This window comes from Pungitius pungitius, chromosome 9 (assembly GCF_949316345.1).
Source record: "Pungitius pungitius chromosome 9, fPunPun2.1, whole genome shotgun sequence".
Classification (NCBI taxonomy): Eukaryota; Metazoa; Chordata; class Actinopteri; order Perciformes; family Gasterosteidae; genus Pungitius; species Pungitius pungitius.
In genome coordinates, this window is record NC_084908.1 from 187,712 (window position 1) to 200,234 (window position 12,523).

At 44.4% G+C, this 12,523-nt stretch overlaps 2 protein-coding genes across 5 annotated transcripts; both read left to right on the forward strand.

Moving 5' to 3' along the window:
• Positions 1-1,242: 1,242 nt before the first annotated feature.
• On the forward strand, positions 1,243-5,579 carry LOC119217423 (zinc finger protein 135-like). Its single transcript, XM_037471022.2, has 3 exons — positions 1,243-2,555; positions 3,024-3,353; positions 3,744-5,579. Exons 1-3 carry the CDS (start codon positions 2,033-2,035, stop codon positions 4,268-4,270), a joined length of 1,380 nt encoding a protein of 459 aa, XP_037326919.2. The 5' UTR covers positions 1,243-2,032; the 3' UTR covers positions 4,271-5,579.
• A 114-nt stretch (positions 5,580-5,693) lies between these two features.
• zfyve27 (zinc finger, FYVE domain containing 27) lies at positions 5,694-11,940 on the forward strand. Of its 4 annotated transcripts, XM_037471024.2 has the most exons (14): positions 5,695-5,952; positions 6,797-7,028; positions 7,162-7,232; positions 7,320-7,506; positions 8,197-8,292; positions 8,857-8,969; positions 9,047-9,165; positions 9,380-9,451; positions 9,694-9,714; positions 9,905-9,925; positions 10,198-10,339; positions 10,461-10,507; positions 10,618-10,699; positions 10,779-11,940. In XM_037471024.2, the coding sequence occupies exons 2-14, from the start codon at positions 6,799-6,801 to the stop codon at positions 10,844-10,846; spliced, it is 1,269 nt and encodes a 422-aa protein (XP_037326921.2). In that variant the 5' UTR covers positions 5,695-5,952; positions 6,797-6,798; the 3' UTR covers positions 10,847-11,940. The 4 variants fall into 4 exon arrangements, with proteins under 4 accessions (XP_037326923.2, XP_037326921.2, XP_037326922.2 ...); XM_037471026.2 differs by lacking the exon at positions 9,905-9,925 and having other exon boundaries at positions 5,694-5,952; XM_037471025.2 differs by lacking the exon at positions 9,694-9,714.
• The last annotated feature ends 583 nt before the right edge of the window (positions 11,941-12,523 follow it).

The window sequence follows — 12,523 nt, forward strand, 5'->3', positions numbered from 1 at the left end:
AAACCCACTACAACCCCCACAGTGTGGGGGTACAAGAAGTATATTTGGTCACTATTAAAGTCCAAAGGCTCCTGCTATAACTCTAGAGGCACCAGTTGGATTTTGGGGTTTAGCCTCAGACTCAATCAAGCTGAATGCAGCTTCAATCAATCACTCAATCAAAAATCAATCAATCTGGTTCTCTCTCCACATGAGCTGTAGTCAATGCCATCGTGGCAGGAGCTTTACTGATGCACCATAGTGATATTACTGGACCTGTCGGAATCTTAACTAATCATTTTACAAACTTTAGAAAAGTCTGCCCCTGTGTTCCAGAGAGTGTCATGTCAGTCTAACACAGACAGATGTTTGACACCTTTTTAGTTTAAAAACAATGAAAATTGAAAATGATAATGACTTACAGCTGTGATCGAGTGTAATACAAAAGAGTGACAGTTTAATCATTCAAATGATCGGCCCAATGCTGCCTAGAAACAAGTCATGTTCAACCTTCAGCTCTACTCCAGACACAGCTTTGAACGTTTCTTCCTTTGGCTCCTGAAGGCATCTTAATTAACAGTGAACCTAATACCAGGTGTGCCGCAGGCCAGCTACTTTAAAGAGGCCCTTCCACAGCCACTCATGTGCATCTCATTCATCTCATTCATCTGGTCTCAGGAACCGAGCAAGGAGCCGCCTTTTACAGCCACCATGAGGGGACTTTGTGCCGGACTGCTCTGGGCTCGAAAGGCACTTGCGCCGATACCAGGCGTGCCGATCCAACAAAGAGCCTGTTCCATCCGCGGCAAACCACCCAAAGACAAAATTGGCGTGCTGGTGGGTTTTCAAATGAGTCTGTTAAGCTTTCCACAAGCTGGAGAATGTTTACTTGAGTAACGTGGCCCTGTCCTGCAGCAAACCGTGTTTGTGCTGACCGTGATGACCGTGGCCGTCCTTGGGCCCGCTGGGTGGATCCTTTCACACTTGGACGAGTATAAAACTCGTCGTTGACGGCCGAGGCCCCGAAAGCATTGTTTACAAGTGTTAAATCCAAATGCTGTTCACGGTGCCATTTGAATGTGTTTGATGTTTTAACACAATAAACTTGTTTCTCGTTTAAATTTTGACCGGTGGTATTTTTTATTTTTTATTTTATTGACTTGTGCAGTTATGTCTCCATACTATGGGGTGCTGTTTACGAACTGTTGCACATCCCAAAAGCCTGCTCAGTTTAGGTATTTAGTAGTATCGAATGGGGGGGGGGGGGGGGGTGTAGTGCATGACCATATTCAACTTTTCAAAAAGACATTTATGCAATAACTTTTCCAAGGATGATGTTTGGCGGTAACCCTTATTAAATGATGTGAATGTTCAGTCTACATGTCACACTTGACTGAATATTACAATAGTTACGGTAATTGTTTGTGTTCCCGTTTTGTAGAGGTTTTTTTGCATGGAGACGGTGTTTTAGTCTCTTCACGCAGCAGGACAAGATGGCAAGTCCAAACTAATTGTTGTAGAGCGAGCTGTTCAATCTCCGCATCCACTTTTAATTGCATGATACGGGTGGATGAAATCCAGCGTTCTGATTGGTTGAGAGAGTCACGGTGTGTGCGTAATTTAAGCAATAAAGTAGAGGCTGTACTTTAACAGTTCGGGGGTGTTTGGTATTTACATTTAACCGACATTTAATATTTAGATTTAGCTGAAATATGTATATTATTTAACGACTTTGTTAATGCCAAACATTGTCTTGAAAAGGTTATTGCATGAATTTAAATAACTAAATGCTGAACAAGTGACATTTGAACATGGTGTGTTTTTGTGTTAATTATTATACTAAACGTAGCAAAGCTGAGCAGGATTTGAGAACGGCCCACAGTGCACCGCTAGGCGTCCCAAGCTGTTGGCGGAAGTGAAGCCTCTCTTTGCCTACACAAGGCATCCATATCCGAGTTACCCTGTTGGCCGATGGGAGCATTTCTGCAGTTTAAATCGCTAACCCTAACACAAAGCCAAATAGCATTTGTTTCTTTTAAAGAGTCGATGCACCATGAAGCCGCAGCCGGCGGATACCAACAAGCGGCAAAAAGCCGCCAGGACCGAGGCTGCTGTGTCCCTGCAGGAGGAGCTCGCTGCAGCGATCCATGGAGCCTTCCAGGTGGCTGTGGAGATCGCAGTTCAAGAGGTGACGAAGCTTGTGGATCAGGCAACAGGATCCGTCTACGAAGAGATGCGACGAGAGAATGAGTCCCTCAAACGGAGGCTGCAGACGGCCGAAGACCTGCTGGACTCTGCGCGCATGGGGGAAAGAGGAGGATCTCCTGCAAACCCTCTCCTGGATGTGCCCGGTCGGACGGGTCAACCGGCTGTCTTTAAGTACAGTCAGAGAAGCCCGACCCGCAAAGTGCACAGCTGCGTGGGGCTCAGAGGGGACTCTCCTCCTCCTGCGGGACCCAGCGGTGCCCAGCAGCCTCCCGACGCGTGGCACCAGCACCAGGACATGAAGGATCAGGACGGTGATGCTGCTCCAGAGGAACGCGATGGCTGTGTTGCTGCTTGTGATGTGACTGAAGGTACGTGGGACGTGGGTTTTATGCCGTGTACAGAAACTGTGCAGAAGTTTTCCCATTTTAATAGACATGCAAGTTTGGAATTCAACACCTGCTAGATGGAAGTATTGGTCCCCTTCATTCACTTGGATTTCAGAAGGTAATGTGAAGGATGAGGCATCTTTTACTTGTTGAGGTTATACAATTTTGTAGTAAATTTTCCCGACACAAGTTGTTATAAAACACTTTAAATAACTCTTTCTATCACAGTCAAACTCTGGTAACCCTTGCGGTGACCTAATCCACCATCACTATCTTAAATACTGAGGGATTTGAAAGTGTCTAAAAGTGAAAATGTATGCTATTCATGGTCAATGTTAAATTAGCTGTTGATGTCATTATTTTTGCTAGACAATTTAAAGAATCTACTTCCACTAAATAATGGGGCACAATAAGTAATGCTAAAGTGCTCGCTGATCTTTTTGTCTCCAGAAGTCTGTGAAGAGATCCCTCATCCATCTGAGGTGAGGATGGAAGGCATGAACCAGCTGTGTAATGAACTGGCAGCTCAAGAATGCGACTCGCCAACCCTTCCCAACCAGGGCGGCCAGGTTATTTTAAAGCAGTTCATCGTCAAGCAGGAGAAGCTGGAGGAGGGGGACGTTCCAGCTGGCGCTTTAGACTCAATCAAAGTGGAGGGTTTCAGCCCGGAGTGTATGACGGCTGTTCAGTCCAAAGTGCTGGAAGAGTGGAAACCAGAAATGCTGGACATTCAGTGCCAAGACTCCAACGCGTCTCTGTCCTGCACCAGGCTTGCTGAGGGTAAGAATGAAAACGTAATGAATGCCTGGATCCAGGACAGAATGTCCTTAGTGGCAGATGAGGGGGAGTAACTATTCAGATTAGTCATTTACTGTCTTCAATTTCACATCCAAAGTGCAGTTTTCACTCTCTAAAATAGCATTTCCACAAAAACATATATCTACTAATTTGATCAAATATCTATACAAACTCAATTCCCTCTAAGCCCTGTCCACTGGTTGAGTTTGATCTAATAAATCGAATCTAATATTTGAACAAATGATGTAATCCGGGACTTTGCATGAAATTCATGTGACAGTCAAACCTGCCAACTCTTTCCTATATGTAAATTACTTTAAAATGAAAATATTTTTTTTCATTCACTAACAGTCGATCCGTCCCTCTTCTCAGACTTCCCAAACATCTTCCAGTTGTCAGAACCCGCTCCCCCACCAGAAGACCCCCCGCAGGTTTATGGAGTCCATGTGCGGACCAGCCGCAGCCTCGGCCACACCTCGACCAACCTCTACGCCTGCAAGTCCTGCAGCCAGACGTTCCACCTGCCCAGTTTGCTACGGCGGCACCACGCCCAGTGCCAGCAGAAGCTCCAGCAGAAGCACCAGCAGCCGCTCGATGGATGCAGGAGGGCGAGGATGCAGCTGTACCCGCCGGGCTGCAGCCCCTTCCGCTGCACGGTGTGCCACCGAGAGTTCAACCGCATGGAGAACCTCAAGACTCACCTTCGCATCCACACAGGAGAGAGGCCGTACACCTGCTCGGTCTGCTCCAAGTGTTTCCGTCACTCCGGGGCGTTAACCAGGCACTTCCGCATCCACACCGGGGAGAAGCCGTACGTCTGCGGACAATGTGGGAAGTCCTTCAGAAACTGCGGCGGCCTTAAATTCCACCAGCGTTCACACAGCAAGCAGCTACAGTAGCCACAAGTTGTTTTAAAGCTGATGGTAAACTGAACAGGGTTCATATCTCTATATCTCGTAAAACTTCAAATAAGGTCATACTCGCTAATATCAAATAAGAGTTTGAATTATCTGTTTCTTAAACTGTCACAAAGTCGGGGAACACATAACTCTGGCTTTCTCTTTGAGATTAAGGGTGTTGTTTTTAAGAATTTTGACCTAACCGAAGAAAACGTATTTCAACTCTATAAATTATCTCAACTATCATTAGTAAGACAAAGCATAGATTAGCCACTTCTGTATACAATAGCTCAGAAGCAAAGTGTTGAAAATGTTGGTATAATTATTTGTTTCCTAAATTTTACAATGGTAATATAAGCATGTTTTTTATTTTTATATATATATATATTTATAATTTTGATTATTATGACATTTCGCTTTCATTTGGACTGATTTAATTAAGTACATGTTGAAATTGCTTGGAAAGTAGACAAAGTGTTAGTTTTACTGTACCAACATACTCCCAAAGGTTCTGCCTGTGTACCTTTTTGAAATGGAAAAATTTCCATCTGAATGGAAAACATGGTTCAGGTATCACATTACCTTATCAGTGTCACATGAGAGTGACTTATTCTCTCCATTAAAAATAAAATATTTTTATTTTTCAACTTAATTTAGGTTTTCTCTCTGTCTCTGGTGTAAAAACAAAGCCCCACATTCCTGCAGAGATCCATCAAATATCCATCACCAGCTGGAGAGGTCTGCTCCTGTGGAGAAGGGATTATAACAAAGCACTTTGTCCTTCAGGGATGTATTTTACTTTAAATCCCAGTGAAAATCCACACAAAGCACTAATAGTTTCACCTTTAAACCCTCCACTTAATAGGATTGACTGGATTTTAAAAGTTCACAAAGAGCTGGGGCTGCAGGTTGAATGTCAGTATATTGAGACTGTCAGTCACAAAAACAGTATGAATGAATGTGTGGTTCTTCAATCTCCATGTTGGCCTCCTCCTGCCCTGCTGAAGTGTTCTCCAGATGTTCTGTAAAAGCATCACTTTCAACCAGGCTTTATTTCATGGTTAATATTAAAGTCCTCTATTAGAAATTGGTTTTGTGTGGTGAAATCTGAGTTTGAAGTTTGGTATGTACATAAAAGCAGAGCTGAGTCCATTTGATGTGAAAACTTTCCCAGCACACATTTACTGGAAAGAATGCTTTTAAGTTAAGCTTAGTTGTGTGTAAATGCATAGGGTCCAGATTTTCCAATGAGGGAGAAGTAATAGCCCTTGAGTTTATTTAAAAAATCTGACTTTGAATTAGTATTCTAAAGAGTATATTCTTCAGGTCAAATTTTAGGGAACGCCCAAATCAGTCAGATCCCTCGACTCTGTGATCGACTCTACAGGACAGCCGCCTCTTTTTCTGCACTCGATTGTTCGGCCTGGATTAAAGGAGGAAGCGGACGCTCTCAACACAGGACGAAGCTAACCGAGCCTGCTAGGACGAGCAGCCCCACGAAACACCTCCACTTTCCCCTCGAGCTTCTCAGCAGACAGGTGCCCGGTCCTCGGGTCCTCGGGTCCTCGGGTCCTCGGGTCCTCGTCCATGCGGGATCCTCCCGTGGGTTCGGAGGCTCGGGCCCACGATGCCGTGGCGCCTCGCTAGTGACGCCTGAGCACGTCTCGCGGCTCGCTCTTCAGGTACGTTGTCCTCTTCCTCGTATTGTCCGGAGACAGGTCAGTGGCAGATAATGTCTCCGACAGAGTCCTTCTGTCAGCGAGCCGAGTGGACTTCCGGTTTGACGGCACTGAGCGTCATAACATGTGTATACCATAATAACATTTATATACGTGTCATATTACAGGTTGGGTCACTTGTGTTGACGACAAGGCACGTGAATAATATGTGACGTTCTTGTTTGATATGGACTCTTTCTGTCCTGACGACACCATTTAAAATGAATTCCACTCTATGGTTATTCTGCTTCTCATTGATTTTTAGGCGTTAAGCAAAGCATCATCAAATGATTCCTGATTGACACAAAACGGTTCTGCTTGTCCATAATGTTTAGCATTGCTTAATGTCTTTATTGATTACGTGTTTGGTCGTAGGCACAATTATAATTAGAACTTAAAAGGTTGAAGCTTTTTTAAGCACCTCAGCACAGGTGTGCTTTAGGAATGCACAAAAAGTCCCATTATTTAACATTTATTTAACAGACACACTGCTCTCACTGACAGCGTGGTGTTTCCCAGCTGACACATAAAAGAAGGCTCAGAGGTTCTCCTCCACCTGCCGCTCTGCTTATAAGCTGATGGACATTCAGCAGCATACCTGCCACCTTGTAGGATGCTTTCAAGTTTCCCGCTTTGCAGTTGAAGAACAAGCGTTCAGACCTTCCATTCTGCCAGGGTCATTGGCACAGAACTGGGGGAATAGCTTCAGAGTACATCTCTTTTGGGTTGTGTGACACTGGCCACTCAGCAATCTGTTCAATCAATTCACCCTGTGACTCCGGCCCACTGTCTGTTCCTCACTGTACAGGGATGACTATGCAAGGCGGGTCCCAGGGCCCCTCACATGGTGCGGGAGACGTGGGGGAGCTGGCACACACGTTGTCTAAAGAGACGCTCGGGTCCCCCGATGCCTCCGAGTTGGGAAGTCCGCGATGCACGCCGAACTTTGACCTCTTCAACATGGTTGTGTCCTATAAGAGAATGGCTCTCTTTCTAGAACCAGCTGCAGATGCAGTGGAGCTGAGCCGCTTCCTGCTCAGGTGTGTATGTGCGTGTTTGCCTGTGGCCTGGCCAGGTATCACATGATGAAAGAGCTCTCGGGCTTGTGTAGAAAATCCAAATTTATGTTATAATATTAACTGTCATCTTTTTTTAAATTTTTATATCCTTCAGATGGAAGATGCCTGTGTGCTCTCTGTTTGTCTGTATGTTCCTCAATTGTTTCTTCTGCACTGTTAATGAAGGTAGGATGAGGATGAGGATGAGCACATTCATATCGACCTTTCGTTTAATAAGAGTCATTCATAAACTTTGTGCCTCTCTGGTATCAGTGGGTTGGATCACGGTGGCGGTGGTGGCGGTGGCGGCGCCTGCTGCCCTGGGCTACCTGCAGGACCGGTATGGGGGAAGAGCCTCCGATTCGGAGCTCCACAAGAGGCGCTACCACGCTGTGCACCGCAGGGACCTGCTGACGGTGCATCTCACCAAACAGGAAGCCATGCTGGAAGTCAAAGACCTGTAAGGGGACGGGGTTGTGTGTGAGAGGCTAACTAATGATTAGTCTCATTTACCACTCTTTAAAATGTCCCAAAAATATTCCCAGTTCAGTGGTTCTCACCCTTTTTTCAGTGATGTACAATATGTCTGTTAGCCAAGTGCCCCGCTTCAACCACGACTCCTTTGTTTGAGCTTTGCCTGGTTAACATACTGTTATGGGGTCACTCTGGGTTTTTAGGATGATAAAAGTTAAGTGCGTACTGAATACAACATTGAGTTCATGAACTTGCACTTATTGATTTTTTTTTAAATATATTGGTGAACAGAAGCTAATTTAATTAATTTTTAAAACCATTTCACATACACCCATCATTTGAGGACCACTGATTTAGTTCGTATTTCAATGTTTGAATACCACAGTTGATGAGAATTATGAAAATAGGTGCTGCCTGTTTTCTTTTTAATGAATTGACAGACTGTGTGTGGTAAATATGCAATGAACGTTTGTCTGTTTTTCTGTGTGCTTATTACTGTCTATTGGCATCTAAATCTGTTGAATATGTTTACCTAATGCCTCTGCTATACCATGTTAAATGTGCAATATCAACCAGATGTAATATGGAACTGTGGCTCCCACCTTTGGGAGTCCACAGGACATCTGTACGGCTTCCTTGGTATCTTTCCTCTTACAGAGTGTGTTGTCTTCACCAGGTTGAAGCACCTGGATGACATGCTGTCCTCTGCCTGCCTGTTAGCAGAAACCTTTTACAAGGTCCTGTACTGGGACAATCACACCAAGTCATCAAGGTACACACACACACACACACACACACACACACACCTGGCATCGATCACGGTTAATGTTCTGCTCCCACAGATCAGTTATTCTCCCAAATTAGTCTTATGCAGCATAAGCATATTTAAATCATCATTTGTTTTTGTTCAGAGGATAGTTTGGATGCTTTTTAAAGTGGGGTTGGATGATGTCATTGAGAAACAGTCAGTAGTACCAGCAAGTAGTATTAGTTTAAGTCAATGATATAGTTTGAATATTTTTGTTGAATTGTACTGAGAGTGAAATAGAAGGAGAGATACATTTGGGATGTCTGATGGCTCATAAAGCAGTGAAAATACTCTAAATATTTTACACCCCCGAACAATCCCCTTTAAGAAGGAGTAAATGTCCCGCTGTGACTGGATGTGGCTTCATGTGATGGAATGTGATCTGGAATAGCAGAGTAATGTGTTTGTTCCTGTGAACACCTTATCTTACATACTGTGTTGTGCAAGTCCATATCAGTGGTGCTTTATTACCCACTCTTCTGGTGTTCTGTGCGTGAGTGGGACCTGACATCTGTGACGGGTCTCTAGGTGCTATGGGGGGGTGTTAATATTGGCGTGCCTGCTCTACATCGCTCCTCTGGGCTGGGTGCTCGCTGGGCTCAACACTACCCTTTTCCTGTGGAACAGAGACTTCTGCAGAGGTTAGTTCGTCCTCTAATGGCCAAACGCTCTCTCTTACTTAAGAGGGCAAAGCTCAAGCTAATTCTTGTGGTTCCAGTTTTGTTGGACCTTAGGAACCTGCTCCAGATGGGCCGGGCCAAAGCCTCGGAGGGAAAGTGTGAAGAGCAGGAACACGGCCACTCTTCGGACCAGACCCCGACGCCGACTAGTCTGGAGGTGAGGGGACAAAGTGGATATGGTTTTGAATGCTGAAGGATTTAAGCATTGTGATTTACATTAAGACCAACCACGGCTGTAAGCTGCTTATCTGGTACATCCCATGCTCTAAATGTCTCCATCCTGCAAGAGTTATGCAAATCAGCCATAGCAAAACCACTGCTGATACAGAGACTATGAATGCTGTACTTTATGTGTGTGCCTCTGATACCAGGACCTGTCTCCTGGCAGCGTGGAGGAGGCTGAAGAGGCGGAGCCCGATGATGAATTTAAGGATGCCATTGAGGTAACTGCTACTTTAACTTAATTTTACACTATTCTACCACATGTTCTTATCACTGTTTATTTGTTCCTCAACAATCTACGAAAGTTAATTTAAATGCATTTAAATTTACATCAGGTTAAGTATGCAACGAGTGGGGTTAAATATGTCGCTTATGTATGTGATTGGCTAGTGTTGCAGCTGTCAATAATTGGGTGAAAAACTCTGCTATGCTCATGTTTGTCTCTACTGTCCCGTGACCTCAGGAACGTGCGGTGTCCCTGCAGGTGAGTGCTTCCCCTCCCTAGACTAAAAACTACTTCATGTGTAGCATCCCTGTGTGAGGTGACCTTGCGGTGTGGTCCGTGCGTTGCTTTTTGAAGCCGGGTTTGGGATGTTCTCCTGCATCATTACTGATGGTATCAGTGTTTGTGGGTAACATGTTTTTCTCCATGTGTTGTTCTGCTGCCTAACAAGGAAACCCCTTTGGTCCTAGTGGTAAGTGCATTACTAGTGCCTCCCGTACATTTAGCCTTCCATCCATTTGTATGTCGTTCCCTTGGCATGAGTAATGCAGTAGTGATAGTGACTGTAGAACTACAGGCCGATAACTGTTGTCCCCAGTAATCCCAGTATTCCCATTGCACGAGCTGGCTGAAATTCACATCAATTCTTGGCCAGGATTCCGTTTCCGAAAGACAAATTCCAGAGTACATGGCCTTCTTTGTTTATCCGGTCTCCCCCCCCCCCCCCCCCCCCCCCTCCCATAGGAGGATGATGACGGGCCCCTCGGAGCCCCTGAGTATGACACCATCTCTGAAAATGGTCTCTTGAGCCGCAACGAACCAATACGCAGCAAAGTGTCTAAACTGACCGAGAAACTGCGTAAACGTTACCCCACCAGCAGCACGGGTCAGTCCGCTCACATCCACCGCTTTATTTAGCTCCGTTACACTTGAATCACGGCTCTAAACGATTGCCTTTCGTTTTGTTTTCCATAATCCTTTCTACCGGGTTGTGTTTTCTTCTACAGGCAACTGTTCCAGCTGCAACGCCGTCTTCTCTGTGCTGAAGAAACGGGTGAGACGGAGAACTCGTGACAACAGTTGCGACATCCTCAGCGTCTTGTTTAATTTAGTCTTCCTGTTCTATTGTCCCGAGCTTGAATGTGAGGCCTCTTTGCATTACAGAGGAACTGCAGTAACTGTGGCAACAGCTTCTGTTCCCGTTGCTGCTCCTTCAAGGTGCTGAGGTCTTGCATGGGGGCAACGGGTGAGCAAACGGACTCCTTCTCACCCACTTTTGCTGTACTCCGACTCTGTTCTCATTGCATTTGTTCTCTCCTCTTCAGCTCCTGAGGCCCAGAGGGAGACCGTGTTTGTCTGTGCTGCCTGTAATTCCTCTCTGATCAAGTTCTAGAGAGAAGGCAGCTCGGTCTGGTCTCCCAGGAGCCGGCTGGAGGCCGTTCGCCCTCCTCCAAGTTACTAGAACACCCTCAAACATGCCTTGGTTTTCAAGTTAAGCATTTTTCCTGAACTAATATTGTTGTATCTGTTAAATATTTCCCTTTTCAACTCTCTGTTGAAGAACTGGACCTTTATAAATGAACGAGACGCAGCGGCTCCACAGTTAAAGCACCTGTACCCTTTGCTGGGCGGAGGGAGGTGCACAATGTGCAGGGTGGAGGTCGGGTTTGGGTTTGGGGGGGTGGTTTCGGGTTAATCGGGACCTGCATGTTGAAGCAGAGGCTGGCAGTTTGAATTTGGTTTGTTCGGATGAACAAAAGAACGAATGTACGACTAAACGCAGCTCACTATGTTCTTTGTTTTGACACTCAAACCTGTAGCTGGTCAATAGGGTCATGTGATTATTTTGGGGTTTGTCCAGGTCATCAGTGACAATGTATCCCCCCCCCCCCATCAGCTTGAGGAGATCACATGAGAGGAATAGATGTGACATGCCATAGAAGTGGCATGGCCTGTCTAACACGTAGTCAGGATTGTATTCAGGGGGACGCTGAACAAGGTGTTTTTCTACTTGGAATGATCAAATAGGTCCTTCACTGTGCTTGTACTATTTCCTTTTTGTCAACGTTTTGGAGTGAATCAGTAGCCTATAAATCAGCTTTTCCTCTAACTGGATTAAAGTCAACCTCGAGTTGATTAATCGGACTGAACAACGCGCTGAAATCGTCATCACAGCCTCACTCTCTTGCAAGCAGGACTTAAGAATTGATGTGGAGGCATCGTACCTCAAAGTGTGATTTTAGCCGTTGTTTTCATCATGGTTCAGACACGTATGATTGTAATAGTTTGCTTTGCTTTTATTGTAATCCAATATAAACTAACTAGAAATTGTTCAACTATATCTAATATATTTTATTTAAAACTCCAGAATATGCAAGTTATTATTTGACCTAACGATCAAGTCTCTGTATAATGCCCTATTTAATGAATGAAATATGCCACTATTGAAATAAACTCCTGGTTAATGGTTCACAAGTTGCAAGAATGGACTTTTTGAATTGAAGGTTTCTTTCAGATTGTGCGGTCTCGTTCTCCAGAGGTTTGTAATAGTAAAACTACCTGAATACCAAGACTGAACCGAGGCTTTCAGGGTGTTATTGAACGTTGAATACCAATGAATTTATTGCACGGTTTGCTTCATGTTTTGTTTTCATAACCTTTTTCAATCCAAATTGAGAATCTCCTAAGAATAATCTGATATCTGCGGCTCCCCTCAAATCGAGAGACTAGAACAACCTTGCAGCTCATTGTTCGGGTTCTGCGGCTCGTTTTGGTAAAATAATCATCTGACATCTTATTGCATCCGTTTGCGAAAGGATTTGTTATTATTAGGGCCGGGACTTTAGCACGTTAATTAAGATTAATTAATTACAAAGCCTCTAATTAACTAGATTAATATTTTTAATCGAGTCCCGGCCCTAATAATATATATATATTATATATATATTGACCTTACATATATTTTTTATAATAATTTTTTACCTATTATTTTAAAAAATCTTTTCTTTTTTGACCCTACATATTTTGACTTTTTTCACAATATTTTTTTCCCATCACATGACTGGAATGA